The 19,416-nt window shown below is 36.3% G+C and overlaps 1 protein-coding gene across 3 annotated transcripts in view; it reads left to right on the top strand.

Moving 5' to 3' along the window:
• The window catches only part of DENND4C (DENN domain containing 4C), a 144,461-nt gene extending 125,112 nt beyond the window's left edge, over positions 1 to 19,349 (top strand). For all 3 annotated transcript variants that reach the window (XM_046023804.1, XM_046023805.1, XM_046023803.1), the window contains 6 exons: positions 34 to 229; positions 2,182 to 2,427; positions 3,512 to 3,629; positions 14,334 to 14,484; positions 16,168 to 16,232; positions 16,443 to 19,349. In XM_046023804.1, coding sequence (XP_045879760.1) covers positions 34 to 229; positions 2,182 to 2,427; positions 3,512 to 3,629; positions 14,334 to 14,484; positions 16,168 to 16,232; positions 16,443 to 16,579 — 913 coding nt within the window. In that variant the 3' untranslated portion in view covers positions 16,580 to 19,349. The remainder of the gene's footprint in view (positions 1 to 33; positions 230 to 2,181; positions 2,428 to 3,511; positions 3,630 to 14,333; positions 14,485 to 16,167; positions 16,233 to 16,442) is intronic.
• Positions 19,350 to 19,416: the final 67 nt, after the last annotated feature.

Genomic DNA, 19,416 nt, shown 5'->3' with positions numbered 1-19,416 from the left:
GCACAAACACAGCATTTCTTCATTTTTTTAAAGTGATGAAATAAAGAGAGCCAGTGGAGAAGTCCAAACTATGAAAATTTCACCTGCGCCTAATAGTTTTTCAAAGCGAAATGTATCTTTGACTCGAAGTCACAGTGTTGGAGGTCCCTTGCAAAATATTGACTTTTCCCAGCGACCGTTTCATGGCATTTCAACAGTCAGTCTCCCAAACAGTCTGCAGGAAGTTGTGGTATGTAACAAGATGATAATTATCTGTGTATTCATGTAAGTATTTATTAGAGCAGCACATAATCCACAAGTGATAAGAATTTTTCATAAGCAGACTAAAAACTTCTTAACATTTCAAGTATGTACAAAACTAAACAAAAGAGTGTAATGAGTTCCTTTGACCTGCCATCTGGCTTCAGTAATTTTCACCTTAGGGTCATTGTTCTTTCATGTATACCTTTCTTCACTTCTTTCCTAGACTCTTCTGAAGCAAACTCCAAACATTATATATACCGTTTATAAATATTTTAGTATACTACGTAGTTCTTAAGGGTAATACAAAAATACAATGCTATTATACAACTACAAATACCAAATTATTCAATCTCTGTTCAAATTTCTAATGGTTTAAAAAAATGTCGAGTTTGTGTGTGCTTTGTAGTTTGAAGAACGATCAAATATCTGTGCATTACAGCTGATCTGGTTTTTAGTCTTTTTAAATCTGTAGACCCTTTTTTTGACCTTGGAACTTACTTGTTGCTTACAACCCTGCTAATTATCTGGAAGCCTGATCAGAGTCAGGTTTTTCTTTTGTGGTTTTTGTAAGACAATAGCAGTGGTGGGATGTCCCTCAACAGAAGACCTGAACTTTCTTCCTGATGCTGATAGCTATTAATGCCCCAGTGCCCAGATCACATTACTCATTTCCAGCTATAAAGGGTGGTAGTCTAATTGTCTTTATTATATGGGGTACATCTATAAATAGAAGCTTCCCCCTTGTTTTCTGTTTGCTTTTCCAAACACAGAGTTTACTTTGTAAAGGTAGGATGACTGATTTTTTTTCCTTTTACTTATCAGTTTTCAAAAAAATTAGTTGGATTCCTAGCATTCTCCCAGGTGATCAGTTAATTTGGAGAAATAGGGTATCATTATGAACTCATTGATTTAAACATTTGTGTTTACATCATTGCTATTGCTATCCTTACTAATACTTACCTTATATCCCATCTTTGATCAGTTAGAAACCTCTACGAATTGGTGCCCTCAGCCCTTTGACACAATTCTAGTAGCCTTTTGTAAATTTTTTATAAGCTTCCTTGCCTTTTTTTTTTTTTAAAGATTTTATTCATTTATTTGAGAGAGAATGAGAGAGAGAGAGCCACAAGAGGGGGGAGGGTCAGAGAGAGAGGCAGACTCCCCACCAAGCAGGGAGCCTGATGTGGGACTCGATTGGGGACTCTAGGATCATGACCTGAGCGGAAGGCAGTCCCCCAACCAACTGAGCCACCCAGGCACCCGCTTCCTTGCTTTCTTATATGACAAGATATTTCATGCTCATGTGATAATATCTCTTTCTCTAGACCTAGAATCAGCCATTTCTCTAAGAAACCCTGGGTCTTTTTAGAGGAAATAGTATTTGGAAACCTCAGCCTGGGCATTATGGATACTCATTAATGAATTGGTCATAAGCATTTTATTCTGATACAGAGACAAAATTGGATTCTTTCTTCATTTGTTATTTGATTTGTAAGACTGCTCTTTAGTTTTTATTGCAATCAGATGTAAAAGCAAGCTTTTACAGGTAGATACAATTATAAAAGGAGTCATCAAATATTAACACAAAGATTGCTCCATTTGTTTAGAGTTTTAGAAAGAAGATAAAGTCATCTTTTGGTGGGGAATCATAAAACATCTAGAATGTAGTATTTCTTAGAAAAATAGAGACTTTCAGTGTTTAAAATGGGCCTATTATATGGATTATCAATTTTCTTTTGTAATCCTTTAACTTCAGGGTATTTATGGTTAAGTATTTTTTTTCTTCTTTTAGGTTTCCATTAGAGTAAACTGCATGTAGCACTGGGTCTGAAATCACTGATTTTGAAAGGATAGATTAAGCATAATCTCACTGAGAAGTACTCTAAAACATACAGAATAGGTAATATTCACTTCTTACTGTATTTTTATTTTTTAAAGGATCCTTTAGGAAAAAGACCCAATCCTCCCCCTGTTTCTGTGCCGTACTTGAGTCCTCTAGTGCTTCGTAAAGAACTTGAATCTTTGCTAGAAAATGAAGGTGATCAAGTGATTCACACATCCTCTTTCATCAATCAACATCCGATCATTTTCTGGAACCTCGTTTGGTATTTCAGACGTTTGGACCTTCCTAGTAACTTGCCAGGACTCATCCTCACATCTGAACACTGTAATGGGGGTGTACAGGTAGGGTACTTACACATGCTTATACTACCTTGTGGTTGGTTAGAATGAAGCATAACTTCAAGTAAGAGAGAATATACAACAGTGCCTTAACAAGATGTAGGTTATTTCTCTCTCACATAAAAGTTTGGGTAGGTGGTCTTGAAATGGTGTAATATCAGGGACCTGAGATCCCTCTATCATTTTGCTCAGCTGCGCATTAGCTCTGTTTCTAAGTTCTGTACCTGATCCAGGATGGCTGCTCTTGTTTCCAACCATCACATCCACATTCTGGCCAGCAGTAAGGATAAAAATGGATGGAGAAAAGTATGTCTTCTTTCTTTGGGGATAGCTCCTGGAGTTGCATGTAACATTTTATCTATGTATCTGTTTGGCCTGAATTTAGTTATATGGTTACATCTAGTTGAAAGGGTGGCTAGGAAAGGTAGTTTTTATTCTGAACTATCAAATCTCCAGCTGAAATTCTCACAACAGCTTTATTTTAAAGTTCTTCTCTTACCCATATTTTTCAGATGATATAATTGAAAGTTTGACTAGTTACATGGTTTCTGCAAGGTCACATGCCTACTACATGATGAGGAGCCAAGACCACAGTCTACCTGTCTGACTTTGTAGCCCCTACTGTCCTTGGGCTGGGGTGCCTGATCCAAGAGACACTGAGCTTCCTGGAGTTCCTTCATTCTATGATACTGATTATTGAGAGACACCCCAACATACACCAGGGGCACAACACAATCTTTGCTTAAAGCATTACACTCTCTTTTAACTCATTTAAGTTTAGCAGTCTTCACAATAAGGAAGTAGAAACTAACCTTAAAATTTGTTGTAATGGTGACTAATCTTTCAGGTGGCCACTGTGCCAGCTACCAAGTTGTCTTTCCAGTCTGTGGAAGTAGGAATGAGAAACCTGCACTTGAGAAAAATAGGAATATTTATCATCAGATACAAAGAAAATCAAAATTTTTGCTTAGAATTTTAGGTCCAGAATTTTGAAAGAACTCATTTGTTTTATATAATCAAGCTTTGCTAGATCCACTGGTAATTATTATGCTTACGGTGACTAATACTCTCTATTGATCTCTTTTAGCTTCCCCTATCATCTCTGTCCCAGGATAGCAAGCTTGTGTACATTCAGCTATTATGGGATAATATCAACCTTCATCAGGAACCGGGCGAACCTTTGTACGTCTCATGGAGGAATTTCAGTAAGTAAAACAGAATTAAAGACATAAAAGACTCAAACTGTACAATCCATACAGTAGAATACTATTTAGCGATAAAGAAGAACAGACTGCTGGGGTAAAAAATAAAATTAAGGAGGTGAGAGAAACAAATTATTCTGCTCTATTTTAAAACTTTTCATGCATTTTTAGTATCTCTTCAGTGAAGAGTCTTTCCATTTTAGATCAAATTGATACGCTCTTTTACTGACCCATTTGACTGTGTCAGGGAGTTGAAGAGTATCTTGTGATCTTGCTGTCAAATGCCAGTTTGGGTTAAGTATTGGGAAGATAAATTCTATATAATGGAAGAGTAATTTGGATGTGTTGTTGGTATATGATCATAATTTCAAATATATGGATGCGAATCTCAAAGATTCTGGTCTCATTTTCAGTGTTACATTTAGAGCATATTTTTACAGGGCATTTAAAAAGGGATCATCCAGTATTCCAAAGTCCTTTTGAGTCAATAAGACAGCACCATCCAGTAGATATGTGAGTATGGTATCAATAGGCAGTTCATGGAAGAAACATTACATGACATATTAGTTTGCTAGGGCTGCCATAACAGAATGCCATAGACTGAGTGGCTTAAACAACAGAAACTTGTTTCTCACAGTCTGGAGACTGGAAGTTAAAGATTAGAATGTCAACAGGTTTTGCTCCTATGGCCTCTCTCCTTGGCTTGCAGATGGCCTTTTCCCTGTGTACACCTGCATCTCAGACTAGACTCCTACCCTTACGACCTCATTTAACGTTAGTTACTTCTTTAAAGACCCTGTCTTCAAATAACAGTCAAATAGGGGGTTTGTGGTTCAACTTATGAATTTGGGGGGAACATAATTCAGTTTATAACACAAACATGAAAAAATGCTCAGTCTCATTTAGTGAAATACCAATTTCTTTTATTAAAAAAGGGAAAGTACTAACTTAGTTACATCAGGATGGCAAAAGACTTTAATTATTTTATCCTTTTTTTTTTTTTTTTTTTTGAGGATATGGAGGAAAGGAACACTCTGATACACTGTTAGACATGAAAATGATACAGTTCTAAAGAAGAATGTGGCCTATATTATCCGTACCCTTTAACTCAGCAAATACAGTAGGACAACTCTGTTCTGTAGAAATAGAGTCTGGAAAGTTGTCTGCACAGTGATGCTTACTGTATGATTATTTGTGATAATGAAAAACTTCACATAAATACCTAACAGGAGAATAATGAAATGTTGGCATGAGTCATTTGCATATGAGTGCCTGAATTGGATGTCATGTATCAAGTGGAGAAGGGGCAGGTTTTGGAACCGTATATGATCTTTTTAATTAAAACAAAACAGCCATCCAAAATACATGTTTTTAATATATACATATAAGAAGGTCTAAAACCACTATTAACAGTGGCTCCTCAGATGGGAAAGGGAATAGTTCACTTTTAAAAATCTATTACTGTTTTGGGACACCTGGGTGGCTCAGTTGGTTAAGCAGCTGCCTTCGGCTCGGGTCATGACCCTAGCATCCTGGGATTGAGTCCCATATTGCACTCCTTGCTCAGCAGGGAGCCTGCTTCTCCCTCTGCTTCTCTGCCTACTTGTGATCTTTCTCTCTCTCTCTCTGACAAATAAATAAAATCTTTAAAAAAAAATAAAAAAATAAAAATCTATTACTGTTTTGCTATTATTACAATTTTCTTCCAGTTCTAAGTAAAAAAATTTTTTTTTAATTTGTGAAAATGCTGGTCACAAAATTATGGTTTAAATATATTACAAGCTGTTTTTGTCTTGTTGTTTTAGTTCTGATATTTCTTTGTGGTTTTGTTTCTTTTTTTAAGATTTTATTTATTTATTTGAGAGAGATCACAAGTAGGCAGAGAGGCAGGTAGAGAGAGAGGAAGGGAAGCAGGCTCCCTGCTGAGCAGAGAGTTCGATGTGGGGCTCGGTCCCAGGACCCTGGAATCATGACCTGAGCCGAAGGCAGAGGCTTTAACCCACTGAGCCACCCAGGCTCCCTGTGGTTTTTGTTTTTGTTTTTTTTAAACAGAAAGAGAATAACCTTGAAATTTATGCTAGAAAATAACGAATTAGGGGCACCTGGGTGGCTCAGTCAGTTGAACATCTGACTCTTGATCTGAGCTTAAGTTTTGATCTCGTGGTCATGAGTTCAGGTTCCATGCTTGGTATGGAGTCTACTTAAAAAAAATAATAATAATAGGGTTGCTATTTTTTTTTTTAAGAGATTTTATTTATTTGAGAGAGGGAGGGAGAGAGAGAGCATGAGAGGGGAGAAGGTCAGAGGGAGACACAGACTCCCAGCAGAGCTGGGAGCCCAATTCAAGACTGGATCCTGGGACCCTGGGATCATGACCTGAGCCAAAGGCAGTCGCTCAACCATCCGAAGCACCCAAACTTAAGCAACCATGAACTTAATAATATAGAATGCTATATACATAAAATGTTATGTATAAATTCCATGGTAACCACAAATCACAAACCTGTAATAGATACAAAAAATAATAACAGAGAAAGGAATCCAGCATAACACTAAAGAAAGCCCTCATACTTCAAGTGAAGAGATTAAGAGAAGAAAGGAAAAGAGAACTACAAAACAACCAGAAAACAATTAACAAAATGGCAATAAGTATATGCTTTATTCAGTAATGACTTTAAATATAAATGGACTCAATACTCTAATAAAGAGGGTGACAGAAGGAATTTAAAAAAAATGAAAACCCATCTCTATGCTGCTGATAAGAGACTCACATTAGACCTAAAGATAAACAGAGAGTGAAAAATGAAAGGATGGAAAAAGATACCATGCAAATGGAAGCATACAAAACAAAAGCAACTAGGGTAGCAATACTTTTATCAGACAAAAAATAGATTAGAAACAGTATAGCAAGAGACAAAGAAGGGCCTTACGAATGATAACAGAATCAATCCAAGAATAGGATGTAACAGTTTTGAATATCTGAGCACCCCCTATACGCGCACCTAAATATATAAAGCAAATATTCACAGAAATTGAATTTCATCTCAAAACACACATTCTTTTTAAGTATCGAACACTGTCCCAGATAGATAATGTTGGGCTGCAAAACAATAAGACTGAAATTCTAGCAAGAATCTTTCCTGACCACAACAGTGTGAAACTAGAAATCAATTATAAGAAAAATACTGGAAAAAACAAGTGGAGGCTAAGCAACATGCTCTTAAACAAGCAGTGGGTCAATGAAGTTAATCAAAGGAAATTAAAAGAAAAAATTCATGGAGATAAATGAAAATGGAAACACCACAGTCCAAAATCTTTGGGATGCAGCCAGAGCAGTTTTAAGAGGGAAGTTCACAGCACCACAGGCCTAAGTCAAAAGGCCACAAAAGTCACAACTAATCTCTAACATCTAAAGGAATGAGAAAAAGAACATAGCTCAAAAGTTAAAAGGAAGGAAATAATAAAGATTAGAGTGGAAATAGAGACCAAAAAAAAAAATAGAAAAGATCAATGAAACCAAGAACTGATCTCATTACGTGTTCTTAAACACGTAAATGAAATTGATAAACCTTTCGCCAAACTCATTAGGAAAAAAAGAGGTTTCAAGTAAGATCAGAAATGAAAGAGGAGAAATAACAACTAACACCATAGAACTACAGAGGATTATAACAATACTGTGAAAAATCATATGCCAACAAATTGGACCTAGAAGAAATGGATAAATTCCTAAACACATAGTCTTCCAAAACTGAATGAGAAAGAAATAGAAAATCTGAGCAGACTGATTACTAGTAATGCAATTGAATCAGTAATCAAAGAACTCCCAACAAGCAATAATCCAGGACCAGACAGCTTCACATGTGAATTCTATCAAACACTTAAGAGTTAATATCTGGTCTTCTTAGGCTATTCCAAAAAAAATATGGGAGGAAGGAAAAACTTCCAAATTCATTCCACAAGGCCATCATTATTACCCTGATATCAAAATCAGATAAAGACACTACCAAAAAGAAGATTACTGGCCAATATCCCTGATGAACATAAATGCAGAAATCCTTAATAAAATATTAGCAAACCAGATTCAGCAATATATTAAAAGGATCATTTACCATGATCAAGTAAGATTTATTCCAGGGATACAACAATGATTCTATATTCACAAATCAATTAATGTGATTAATAAGAGGAAGGATGAAAAACATCATCTCATTAGGTTCTGAAAAAAGCATTTGACAAAGTAGAACATCATTCATGATAAAAACTCTAAACAAAATGGGTTTAGAGGGAACATAACATTAAAAAGCCATATATGAAAAACGCACAGCTAACATTATATTCAGTGGTGAAAACTGAAAACTTTCTCTCTAAGATCAGGGACAAGACAAGGATGTCTACCCTTACCATTTTTATTCAGTATGGTACTGGATGGAAATCCTAGCTGTGGCTGTCAGACAGGAAATAAAAGACATCCAAATTTGAAAGGAGGAAGTAAGACCACATTATTTGAATATGACATGATATTATATAGAGAAAACCTGAGAAACTTCACCACAAAACTATTAAAATTCAGTAAATTTATAAAAGTAATAGCCAGAGGGGTGCCTGGGTGGCTCAGTGGGTTAAGCCTTTGCCTTTGGCTCAGGTCTTGATCTCAGGGTCCTGGGATCAAGCCCCGCATTGGGCTCTCTGCTCAGCGGGGAGCCTGCTTCCCACTCCCTCCCTCTCTGCCTGCCTTTCTGCCTACTTGTGATCTCCGTCAAATAAATAAATAAAATCTTTTTAAAAAAAAGTAATAGCCAGAAATTGATAACATTTCTATACACTAAAAACAATGTAGCAGGAAGAGAAATTAAGAAAACCTTTCTATTTACAATTGTACCAAAAAGGATAACATACCAAGGAATACATTTAACAATGTAAGTAAAAGACCTATACTCTGAAAACTGTGGGACAGTGATGGAAAAAACTGAAGATGACACAAACAAATGGAAAGTTACAAGGTATTCATGGATTGGAAGAACTGATCTCATTAAAATGTCCATACTACCCAAAACAATATATAGATTCAATGCAGTCCATATAAACATGCCAATAGCATTTTTCACAGAACTGGAACAAATTATCATAAATTTGTATGGAACTAAAAAAGATCCCAAATAGACAAAGTAATCTTGAGAAAGAGGAACAAAGGTAGAGGCTTACAATCCCAGATTCAAGATGCGCTGCACAAAGCTATAGTAATCGAAATAGTATGGTACTGGCACTAAAATAGTTACATAGATAGTGAAACAGAATACAGAGCCCATACTCTTATATGGCCAGTTACTCTATGACAGAGGAGGCAAGAGATACATATGGAGAAAATGTCTTTTCAACAAATGGTGCTGGGAAAATTGGATAGCTGTAGGCAAAAGCATGAAACTGGGCCACTTTCTTACACCCTACACCAAAATAAATTAAAAATGGATTAAAGACCCAAATGTCATATCTAAAATCTAAGACTCCAAAAGAAAGCATAGGCACTAATTTCTTAGACTATGGCATAAGCAATATATATTTTTAAAATATTTTCTTTAATTTGACAGATCACAAGTAGGCGGAGAGGCAGGCAGAGAGAGGGGGAAAGCAGGCTCCCCACTGAGCAGGGAGCCCAATGCGGGGCTTGATCCCAGGACCCTGAAATCATGACCTGAGCTGAAGGCAAGAGGCTTAACCCACTGAGCCACCCAGGTGCCCATAAGCAACATATTTATGGGTATGCCTCCTCAGGCTGGGGAAACCAAAGCAGAAATAAACTGTGGGACTACATCAAAATAAAAAGATGTTGCACAGCAAAGGAAACCATCAGCAAAATGAAAAGGCAGTCTGCTGCCTGGGAGAAGAAATTTGCAAATAATACATTCAGTAAAGAGTTATTACCCAAAATATATAAAGAACTTACATAGCTCAACAACAACAAATAAACAGTCCAATTTTAAAAATGGCAGATCATCTGAATAGACATTTTTCTAAAGAAGACATTCACATGGCCAATAGACACATAAAAAGGTGCTCAAAATCACTAATCATCAGGAAAATTCAAATCAGAACCACAGTGAACCTCACACTAGTCTGAATGGCTAGTATCAAAAAGAGTAGAAAGAACACATGGTCTGAACATGTAGAGAAACGGGAACTTGTGCACTGTTGGTGGGAATGTAAATTGGTGCAGCACTGTTGGAAAACAGTATGGCGGTTTCTCAAAAAATTAAATCTAGAACTACCATATGATCCAGTAATTCCACTGTTGGGTTTCTGCCCAAAGAAATAAAAAACACTGTGTTTGCTGCATTATTTATAGTAGCCAAGGTATGAAAGTAATCCAAGTGTCCAGCAACCAATACAAATTGATAAAGACAGTACAGGTGTGTGGAATACTACATAATGGAATATTACTCAGCCATTAGAAATGAGATCTTGCCATTTGCAGTATCATGGATGGACGTTGAGAGCATTAAGCTAAGTGAAATAAGTTAGAGAAAGACAAATACTGCATGGTTTCACTTATATGTGGAATCTATAAAAACAAAAAACCAGAAACAGTCATAAAGACAGAGAACTGGTAGTTGCCAGAGGGGATGGATGTGAGGAATGGACACAATAGGTGAAGGGAGTTAAGAGATGGAAACTTCCAGTTATATAATAGTCATAGAGAAGAGAACTACAGCAAAGATAATATAGTCAATGTTTTATGGTGACACATGGTGACTATATACTTACTGTGGTGAGCTACAGAATTGCCACACCATTGTGTTATACACCTGAAACTAATATAACATTATCTGTTAACTATACTTCACAATAGTTTTTTTTTTTTTTTTTTTTTTTCTTTTTGAGAGCATGAGCAGGGTTGGGGGAGGTGGGGACGGAGGGAGAGGGAGAGAGAAAGAATCCTAAGGAGGAGGCTCCATGCCCATTGCAGAGCCTGATGCAGGGTTTGATCTCAGGACTATGAGATCGTGACCTGAGCCAAAATCCAGAGCCACACACTCAACCAACTGAGCCAGTAGGCTCCTCAACAATAAAAGTTCTTAGAAAGTAATGTCTAAGGGTACAGAACAAATAAAACATTTGTTCAAGAAGATATACTAACTTTCAGTAAAAACAGGAAATTTCTGTGGCATTTAGCTACCATATTCTCTTCTCACTCACCTCCCACCCCTAGCTCCCAGCCAAGGGCTACAGCATCTCCCTGGGAAAGACAGGCTGCCAGTAGTTCTCATTCTTCCAGTTCTGTGTAGCAGACGCTAACTTCCAGGAGAGGTGGAGGCTCACTTCCTCTGCCCTGTGCCCATTCATTTCTACCCCAGCTTCAGCAAGCCAGGAACACTGGGGCCTCAGCTGTTCTCAGACCAGAGTCAGCTGTCCCTACCCAGTCCCCCATTCACAGAGCAGGAGTGTTACTCCAAGAGAAGAGCCACTGTTCCCACCCCCAGCTCCAGAGCAGTGGCTCAGAGATTTTGCTCAAGGGAAGATAACAGGCCATCAGAACACTGAGCTCTAAAACCCTCCCCAAAGGAAATGGCTTTAACAGACTATGGAGAAGTTCAAGCCTGAGAGCACTCTTGGAAATAGTGGAGATTTGTTGAGAAGGACAGTATTACGCAGATACCAAAAAAACCAAAACAACAGAAATCCAAAGACATTGTAAGAAAACTAGAAATCTGTATGAATATTGATTCAAAAATACTCAACAAAAATACTACCAACCTGAATCCATCAATAGAGGAAAAGGACTGTATATCATGACTAAGTGCAGTTTATCCCAGGCATGCAGTGTTGGTTTAATATTTGAAAATCAGGTAATGTAATATATCATACCAGTAGAATAAAGGACAAAATCTGTCACCGTTTGTTAAAAACTCTCAACAATAGAATAGAAACTTCTCAGCCTAATTATGAGCATCCACAAAAACCCACAGTTGACATCGTACTTAACGTGAAGACTGAATACTTTATCCCTAAGTACAGGAACAAGACAGGGATGTCTTTTTCCCTCAGTTTTGTTCATTGTTGTGCTGGAAGTTCTTCCTGTAGAGCAATTAGGCAAGAAAATAAAAGACATCCAGATTGGAAAGGAGGAAGTAAAACCATATTTATAGATTATGTAATCTAACAAAAGATAATAGGGAGAATACACACACTATATGGAAGTAATAACTTAGCAAAGTTGTAGGATATAAGAGCAATACACAGAAATTACCTGTATGGGGGGGGATGGGCTAACTGGGTGATGGGGATTAAAGAGGGCATATGATGAGCACTGGGTGTTATATGCAACTAAGGAATCACTGAACACTACACCAAAGACTAATGTACTATATGCTGGCTAATTTAAATAAAATTAACTGTATTTCCATATACTTTTCAATGAATAATACAAAAACGAAACCCAGAAAATAATTCCATTTACAATAGCATTAAAAAGAATAAAATAGAGGGCTCCTGGATAGCTCAGTTGGTTGAGCTCTTGATTTCTTCAGCTCAGGTGGATCTCAGGTTCTGGGATCAAGCTCCACCTGCAGCTCAGTGGGGAGTCTGCTTGAGGATTTCTTTCCCTCTGTCCCTCCCTCTCTCCACCACAGTTTGTATCACACTCACTAGGCAGGCCTTAATCTGAGGCATCAGATACTAACAAGTATTGGTGAGGATATGGAGAAATTGTAATCCTCATACACTCCTGAATGGAATAAAAAGCTGCTTTGGAAAACAGTTTCAAAGGTCCTCCAAATGGCCGATTATCCTGAGATACAGCAGTAGCATTTGGGTATGCACCCAAGAGAAATGAAAGCATACATATGTCTAAAAAGTAGTACACTGTGTTTAGCAGCATTTTCTTATAGCCAAATAATGAAAACAGCCTAAATGTCCATCCACTGAGAAATGGATGAAGTATAGTACATCCACACAATGGATTATTATTTAGAAATAAAAGTTATGAATATTGATACATACTACAATATGGATGAATTAGAAAACATTATAGAAGAAACCAGTCACAAAACACAAAAGTATGATTACTTTTATATGAATATCCAGAACATGCAAATCTGTGGAGACAAAGTAGATTAGTGGTTGCCTACGGCTGAAGGTTTGGGGAGATAGAGGAGGGACTGCTGATAGGTTTCTTTGGGGGAATGATAATCTTCAAAAATTGATTGTGATGGTTGCAAAACTTCATGAATATACTAAAAGTCATGGAATTATACACTTTTAAGTGGGTGAATTGAATGGGAATTATTTCTCAAATAGTAATTAAAAAACTGAACTATGGGAGAAACAGTAAAGTTGCAGATTATATTTAGGTTAGGTTCTAAAATCATAGCATAGCATAAAAGTCAAATATATTCAAAGACCATCATGTAGCAGGTGGAAGAGCTAGAATCAAAACCCGTAGCAGCCAATACTTCTCCTTTTAACAGAGAACTTTGTTATTTGAACACAAATGAAGTTCTACTAGTTGTCTTTATTAAGAGACTGTGTTGAATGAAAAATACAATAGCTTGTTCTATGACAGGCACTCTAACTGAGGCTGACTAGGGAGCTACTGGATACATATTCCCATCTCAACTAACATGGGTACAAAGAAAACTGTATAGTTGCTGGAATTACCTGCAGTGTTAAGGTTTTTCCCTTTCTTCTGGGCCAACCACCCTTTGTTGATTTTTTAATTTACTTATTTTTTAAAATATTTTATTTATTTATTTGACACAGAGAGAGCACAAGCAGGGGAGTGGCAGGCAGAGGGAGAAGGAAAAGTAGATTCCCCGCGGAGCAGGGAGCCCCATGCAGAACTCGATCCCAGGACCCTGAAATCGTGACCTGAGCCGAAGGCAGATGTTTAACCCACTGAGTGACTCATGCGCCCTATTTACTTTTTTTTTTTTTTTTGAGAGAGAGCACGAACAGGGCAAGGGGCAAAGGGAGAGGGAGAGAGACTCTTAAGCAGGCTCCACACTGAGCGTGGAGCCCCATATAGGGCTTGATCTTACCCAGAGGGCATGGCCTGAGCTGAAACCCAAAGACTTGGATGCTTAACTGACCGAGCTACCCAGGCACCTGGACTTTGTGTATTTCTAATATCAGAATGATTAAATCCTAGTATTAAAGCACTTTTGTAATTTATGAAATCTATAAATATTTGTTCTTAGTAAATCTGGAATTACTCTTGTTTCAATTTGGATTATACTCTGCTATATTTAATAGCAAATAACAGAAGCTTAAACAGGTAAAGATTATTCTCTCTCATAAAGAAGTTATGAAGTGGACACTCCATGACTGGGAGGCAACTCCTGTCATCATCGACCCAGGCTTCTGGTGTAGTGTCTTTTCCATCAGTTAAGGTTGCTTCGTGGTAAAAAAATAAAATAAAATAAAAATAAAAGGTTGCTTCATGGTCACAAGATTGCTGCCAGAGTACAAGATATCACATCCCAGCCCAAGAAGGAACCCCTACATTCAGGGAGAAGGCAAAGGGACTGGACTTCCATATCTGAAGAAAGCAGGAAAAATATTTTTTAGCTGGCCACACTGACACATAATTTTACTGGTGGGGGGGCAGTGTTGAATAAAAGCCAATACTTGTAGAAAATGCTACAACTCTGGGGAAAAAACGTTTTAAACAAAAATAATTAAGAGTATTCTTATTTACTGTGTTCTTATTATTAGATTCTGAAAAGAAATTACCTCTCCTGTCAGAGGAACAAGAAGAAACAAGCACTTTAGTAGAAACCATCAGGCAGAGTATTCAACATAATGATGTTCTTAAACCCATCAGCCTACTTTCACAGCTAATAAAGCCAGACATGAAAAGACAAAGGTAGGAGTCCAGTTTTTGCTTCATGCCACTCAAGACGATTTCATGTTTAAGTATTATTTTTAGAATATCTCTGGTTGTAAAGGAAACATACTCAGTGTAGAACACCTGATTGTTTCAAAAAGTGCTGCCCAAATGTATCTGTTCATACTTGAGCAAATATTATAAAAGTTGCGTGTGGACAATAAAATTTAGGAGGTAGTTCATTCATGTCTAAAATGTAGAGCCTTTGGGAAACATTACTGCTATTCACTGGAAACCTATGAATTCGTAAGCAGTGATGTCAGTACATATGTACTACTTGTTCAGGCCCTGCCATACCTGCACGTCTTTTATTTTCTTGTGGGACAGTAAAACAAAACAAAACAAAAAACCTGTTTAGGAATAGAAACAATTTATGTAAGTGATGGAGACAGTAAATGACAAAGGATATAGAGCTTTCCTGATCCTCTACTATTGTCTGCTCACAGGCTTAGATCAGTATTCATCCCAGTCTCAGTATAAGTGAATTTTGCAGTGGAAACTACAGAAAAGGTGGCATAATAAATGCTACCAAATACCAACAGTTGGCGAGAGTTGGCAAGTCCTCTGCAAGTTTCTTTGGTCATGGCATCTTTGAAGATAACCTCAGAAGTGACAGAACATGAACTGATTATGAAAATGAATGGATCCTTTTGTAATCTCACAGTCTAAAGGGCAGCTATTTCAAGCATCTGTAGTTTAAAGGCAGAGAAGGAAAATTAGAAATAGGTTACGGCTTCTGAACAAGTCTGTATGAAGCATTATCAGAATCAACATTACTCTAATTTTTTTTCTATGTTAAGTACTCTGAAATCAGTTCATTTTTTAAGCTTTCCTTCATTTTTAACTGAGCTATGAAGCTCATTTTTAAGGTTTGATTTGTTACACTTTTATGTTCACAAGCCAAATGTAGTCTGTCCTTTATTGATTAAAAAAATAATAATAATAAAGACCACACCACTTTTCAGTGTCCAAGAGTTTTAGACCCCTAACTTATTTAAAAATTAATGTGTTACTTTGTCAAGTGGGAAGAGATGAGAGGAAACTCTTTTGCAAATTATAATTGCAAAGTAAAGTTAAAAGTTACTTACTATAGCTGACCCTTGAGTGACCCCTCCGTGCAATTGATAATCTGCTTATGTTTGACTACTCCCGAACTTAATAGCTGTTGACCAGAAGTCCTACCAATAACACAACAAAACACATTTTGTATGTTGTGTTATATAATGAATTTTTACAATAAAGTTAGTAAATACCTTTACAGTACTGTGCTGCACTGTAAAAAAACACATAGGTGGACCCATGAAATTCAATCCCATGTTGTTCAAGGGTCAACTGTATTTATATTGCTAAAATATTATAATAAAGTTAAAACACACCACTTAAAATAGTTTTTAGTGTGAAGCCTTACATCCGAAACTTTTTAACTTGAAAAAGAAATTCGAAGTAAATTGCAAAAGTAGCACAGAATTCCCATAATTTTCACCCAACTTCCCCTAAAGGTGACATCTTCTAACTGTAGTGTTACATCAGAACCAGGACAGACACGGGTACATTACTGTTAACTAGATACAGAATGTAATCATTTTTCACCATTTTACAAAACTTTCATATGTGTATTTTTATGTTCTCCACCCATTAACTTTAAAAATATTTGTTTTATAGGAGTTTATACCGAGAAATTCTCTTCTTATCATTAGTATCCCTTGGAAGAGAGAATATTGATATTGGTAAGTTGGTTAATTAGGGATTACTAAAGGAGGTTCTTTCATTTTCTAAAGTAATTTACAGAATTGTAATTGGTATGGGTAAATACTGATCCTCTACTTTCCAAAGATTTCTTTTAAATATGCAGTTTATAGATATATATGAAATTACTGACATTTTTCATTTTATGACTTCTAACAAATTACAACTGCATTTTTGAAAATGTCTTTCAGAGGCTTTTGACAATGAATATGGACTTGCATACAATAATCTATCTTCAGATATTCTTGAAAAGCTGCAGAAAATTGATGCTCCACCAAGTGTCAGTATGGAATGGTGCAGGAAGTGTTTTGGAGCACCTCTCATTTAAATAAGATGTTCAGTAGATTTTTCAACAAAGCTTGAGGGAATAAATTCAGTTGGTAAACATTCAAGGTTTATTCCAAATGCTAACAACTGATGAAAGGGAAATGAAGTTAACGCTTGGGACAATATATAATGAAATATAATTCATACTGAATCATCTCGCAACATAAAAATGCCCTAGGGTTAGTTATCTAAACGCTTGCAACTTCTGAATGGTTCATCTGCCTGTGTTTGATCCAAAACTGTTTTTGGATTTCTCAGTGTTTTTGTTTGATAATGCGAAACTATTCATTCTTGGCGTTTGTTTATATTTTAAGTTGTTGGTCTTGGGGAATAGCAGTTTAATGTAAACTTGCCTAAGCCCCCCCAAAAATGAAATCTCAAATTACAGGAGCAACTCTTTGTGTATGTGTGTATATATGTGTGGCTGTGTAGGTATTTGTATGTACAGCCATATTATATTTATTAAAATTCCTAGACTGCGTGTTGCAATACAGTTTTCTGAAAGGGGTCTGCAACTATTAAATGACTACTACTAAACTCAGCTGTAGTCATTAAACAAAATTATCTTAAAGTTTGAGGGCAGCCTTGCCTTAGGTATTCTCTTCCTTAGTGGATTTTATCTTTACTATCCAAGTTACTTTTCATCCTCTTCCCAATGCCATGTTAATTTACAACAGCTTTAAGATTGGAATAAAGGAACCAATCATAGTTTAAATGAAATCAAGCCAGCCTCATAATTTTACAAAATTGGAACATGCTTAAAAATTTTATTTTTTTGACCTCAAATTGTTCAGGTACATCAATTGTTGCTATTGGTCCCTTTTAAAAACCTGTGGGATAAACTTGCACTGCACACAGAAATTTTATTCTTGTATATTTAATTTGTATGCTTGTTATTTGTGCATTTGTAAATAGTTTTTTAGGATGGATCAATTAAGTCTTAAAACATTAAAGCTTATTGAGCTTGTTGCCAGTAGGTTCAAGAAAATCATGACCTCGCATGCCTGACATTTATCATGCCTTTCATTAAAAACGGGCCTTAGCAACAATTAAGTTTGCCTTAACCCTGCAAGGTTTAAAAAGCCACTGGTTGTGTGCTTTTACACTAATTATGCAGATAACTGTATTAGTTCATGTAATTTCCAGGTGTTACAAATCTCCCACCTGGTGTAATCTTTTAGAACTTTTTACTATACCAGTCTTTCAACATTTCAGGGCTAATCTAACCTATGCAGATTTTGCTTCAATTTATTATGAAATTGCTGAGTTAAAGAACTTGACAGAAATTATGTACAACTCATTACCTTAAAAATGGATCATTTGCACTATCTCAGAATACATAGTTTTGCAATTTAACACTTGGTACTTAACATTTACTGTCCCAACAAAGTTTGGAATTACCTTACATCTAAGCTTGAGGTTGAATAAAAATGGAAAATTCTTGTTTGCTGTTTGCTTAAGGCTCCTGAAATGTCTGCAATTCTAACCTTTGTGATTTTTAGTTTGATACTGTGTTTTTCCCCTTCTCTGTAGTCTTAACTTGAACTAAATTACTTACCAAAGCACTTCCTAAGTATAATGAGGATCTCCTCACACTTTTAAGATTTGGCTCTACTGTACCAAAGTATACATTTCCTAGTAACTTTTTACAACATTCTAAAATAACTCAGCCATTATACATTGGAAACCTTACCCTGCTGCTTTCACTTAGAAATAGGGGTTGTTGTGTTAAAAGTGCACAAAGGCCTCTTCTAGTACCTACCACAGAAAGGGGACCACTAAAAATTTACTGCAAACAAAACCGTAAGGCCAGATAATGCAGTCGTTATCCATACATTTAGAAATATCTAGAATGACTTGTAGCAATGTATGAAACTTAAAAGTCTGAAAACTTCTGCAAACAATCTTTCAAATTAGTCCAGATGTTTAGCCTTACTTCTTACTAGTTTTGGATTTGACAGTCGTGACTTTTTACCAGATTTGCCTTCTGGACTTTATCCCAGCTGCAGTGTTTATTCCTTTTTATGTTATCACTTACAAATGCTACATTTTCCCTTTCTACCTTTTTAGTTTGACCTTAATTTATGGAACATCAATTGCCAATTACAATTTTTCGTTATTCAACTTTTTAATACCATGTATCAAGAGCAGCATTTATCTCCCTTTTGTCTGTCTTCCCAGCTAGCTGGTTCAGTCTGAGGACTGGCATTATTGGCATTAGCTGGGAATTTACTAGTAATGTACAATCTGGGGCCACAAATCTTCTGAATCACAATCTGCATTGTGCAAAGCACAGCTTCAGTCTCTGTGTTAAAGCAGTTTGAAAATTTTACTTAACCTGTGGTTAAAACATGTATTCCAGCAAATAAGGAATTCCCATTCTTCACCCTTAAAGCCTGATGTGCCTTTTTAAGAGCCTTCTAGTCTGTAAAGGATACTTCTAACTGCAATTACTATAGAAACTAGACAGGCTATATTAGAAGTATACTACTTTGTGCATCCTTCACTGATCCAAGTGTTTCTTAAAGACACAGTGTGAAACCGTAAAATGCATGAGTAACAATTACTAGAGTTGAAAAGCTTTTGTTAATACAATTTGCACTGGTTTTAAAAGCTTTGTGAACTGTTTTAAAATGATATCTGTTAACTATGCTTTTAACAAGGTATCTTTTTACATATGACAAAGGTCCATCTTCTTAAGGGCACTTTTCATGTATTGTGTATAGATCTTTAAAACTGTACTTCTCAAAATAAAGTGTACAAAAGATTAATAGTCCTAGTCCCTTATTTCCCCCAAATTGTTCCATGCCTTGCTTGAAAAAGCAATAGGTACCTTAT

Source organism: Meles meles, chromosome 11 (genome assembly GCF_922984935.1).
Source record: "Meles meles chromosome 11, mMelMel3.1 paternal haplotype, whole genome shotgun sequence".
Lineage (NCBI taxonomy): Eukaryota > Metazoa > Chordata > Mammalia > Carnivora > Mustelidae > Meles > Meles meles.
Note: the sequence above shows the minus strand (reverse complement) of the source record. Positions and strands in the feature narration are given on the sequence as shown.